Source organism: Micrasema longulum, unplaced genomic scaffold, assembly GCF_059751315.1.
Source record: "Micrasema longulum isolate JH-2025_06_02 unplaced genomic scaffold, ASM5975131v1 h1tg001875l, whole genome shotgun sequence".
Lineage (NCBI taxonomy): Eukaryota > Metazoa > Arthropoda > Insecta > Trichoptera > Brachycentridae > Micrasema > Micrasema longulum.
The window spans coordinates 99,241-101,487 of NW_028279049.1; the positions used below are offsets into that span (position 1 = coordinate 99,241).

The following is a 2,247-nucleotide window of genomic DNA, read 5'->3' on the forward strand; positions in this document are numbered from 1 at the left end:
CACTCCACCTTAGAACCCTTTCCCTTGTATAACGGCATAACAACTGCCCTCCTCCAATCAGGTGGAGTCCTTTCCTCCTTGAGACACAAGTTAAAAAGTGTAAAAGTGTATGTAGCCATGTGAGAATTAATTTGCCACCCGACTTAATAAACTCTGCTGCAATACAGTCATACCCTTGCGCTTTACCATTCCGCATACATTTGACAACGCTGATAATTTCTTTCATACTAATCTGACTTACCTCATCATTTGCGTTCAGACACACCTCGGATGATGTCGATACAGCGGCACCGCCCGAGTTACCAGTGTGCGATTCATAAACTTCCTCAAAGTATTCCTTCCATCTCTCTTTTATTCCACTCTCACTAGTCACCATTTTTCCATCCTTATCTTTAACAACTGTCATGCCTCCGCTTTCACTGCTACTCCTGGAGTTTTTCACAGCTTTCCAGAAAACTTTAATGTTTTCATGGAAATTGTGTGTCATTTTCATTCCTTCTTCATCCTTCAATTTTTTCTTCCGTTCACATACACCCTGCTTAACCTTTTTCTTACTTTCACCATACACGCGTTTAGCCGATTCATATTCAATTGTATTCTTTTTTACAGCAAGCAAATTTATCCACGCATCCTTCTTTTCTTTAACGAGTTTTTTGACTTCGTCGTCCCACCACGCATCACCTTTCTTTCTCCCTAGCGTTGTCACACCGCACACTTCTTTCGCCGCCTCGCACATACTTATTTTCAAACACTCCCACATATCGTTTATACCCATACATTCTACATCTTTTTCGTTCAGTCTGTGACTCACAGATCTTTCAAAATTATCTTTTATGTCAGCATTTTGCAGTTTTTCAACTTTGACTCTAGAAGGAGCCTGGACTTTGTTTGTTTGGGACCGCCATCCCTTAAACAGAATCACCCTTGAGACCACTAAAAAATGGTCTGATTCCATCTCGGCCCCTCTGTACACACGTGTGTCGACAGTTACAGGCTTCAATCTAGAGTCAATGATGACATAATCGATAATCGACCTTTCATTTCCTCTCTCCCATGTGTATTGGTGGATTCTTTTATGTTCGAAAAATGTATTTGATACAAAAAGGTTCCATTCCAGGCATACCTCTAGCAGTCTTTTCCCATTGTCATTCACTCTTGCATCCCCAAACATACCTAGAGCTGACTCCAGCCCATCTCTCCTTGTTCCCACCCAACCATTAAGATCTCCAGCCAAAACTATCCTTTCGCTATCTTTTTTCCCATTCATCACATTCATTAGACTCGTCCAAAACTCGTCCTTCTCAGATTCACAGTCGGAGTTGACAGGAGCGTATCCTATGATAACAAGCAATCTTGTCAGGCCGACCTTAAATCTGACAAACATGAGTCTCTCACTTACAAATTCATATTCATTCATGCCCTCTATCATTCTTGGCGATAGAAACGCAGCAACACCCCGGCAAGCTCTGTCCGTCTCAGGGAGACCGGACCAGAGAACCAGAGTATCACCGTGCTCCATCGAACCACTCCATTTCTTCCAAGTCTCAGAGACACACAATAAATCTATACATGTATTCTTCATTATATCACACAGTTCATTCATCTTATCAGTCATACGTCCTCTTACATTCCAAGTGGCAATTCTACATTCCTGAGAATTCCTCCTCTTTGCGCCCCCCCGCCTTTAAAATTGCCTTTTAAATACCCAGAATATTGAGCGGAGGAGTGGATTCATGTGGATTTTGTCCAAACGTTACAAATGTCATTTGTTGGAGAACATTCGACACCATTATTTAATGAAATTTGACTCTAGAAGAATTAAAATTTTAAGGTTAGAATTCGTCCACGGTACAACGATGCTTGCCTCCTGGCATCTATCTGGCAAAAACTGAACTTTTTTTTTAACGAGTATAATACATATACGAGTACATTCGTTATTATTATTTTGTCGGCCTCGTGGTGTAATGGGCAGTGCGTTAGCCTGCCATGCAAGAGGTCTCGGGTTCGATTCCCGACATGGTTGATGTGAAATATTTATTTAAATGGGTGTTTTCACACTAGAATATTTCATTGTCCCTGGACTGGTACCAGAAGCGTAAGACTGATCATTTTACCTTCATGTAACAAAAATGATTAAGACACGCTGCGATTGATGTACCAATGCAGTGTCCTATGCACCATTAGGTGCGGAAAGGGATTGATGATGATGATGATTATAACAAGATTTTTTTACCTATACCTCTTCCG

At 41.2% G+C, this 2,247-nt stretch overlaps 1 protein-coding gene across 1 annotated transcript; it reads right to left on the reverse strand.

Annotated features, from left to right (window-relative positions):
• Positions 1–908: 908 nt before the first annotated feature.
• Positions 909–1,603, reverse strand: LOC148273679 (uncharacterized). Its single transcript, XM_088238357.1, has 2 exons — positions 1,124–1,603; positions 909–1,001 (listed from the first exon to the last, which is right to left on the reverse strand). Exons 1-2 carry the CDS (start codon positions 1,601–1,603, stop codon positions 909–911), a joined length of 573 nt encoding a protein of 190 aa, XP_088094483.1.
• Positions 1,604–2,247: the final 644 nt, after the last annotated feature.

What these genes read in the sequence shown, in the direction of transcription:
- LOC148273679 (XM_088238357.1), bottom strand. Translation starts at nt 1,603, where the DNA reads ATGAATGAACTGTGTGATATAATGAAGAATACATGTATAGATTTATTG. An exon ending in ATGGGAAAAGACTGCTAGAG is followed by an intron (nt 1,002 to 1,123) that starts GTATGCCTGGAA and finishes CATTGACTCTAG; the next exon opens with ATTGAAGCCTGTAACTGTCG.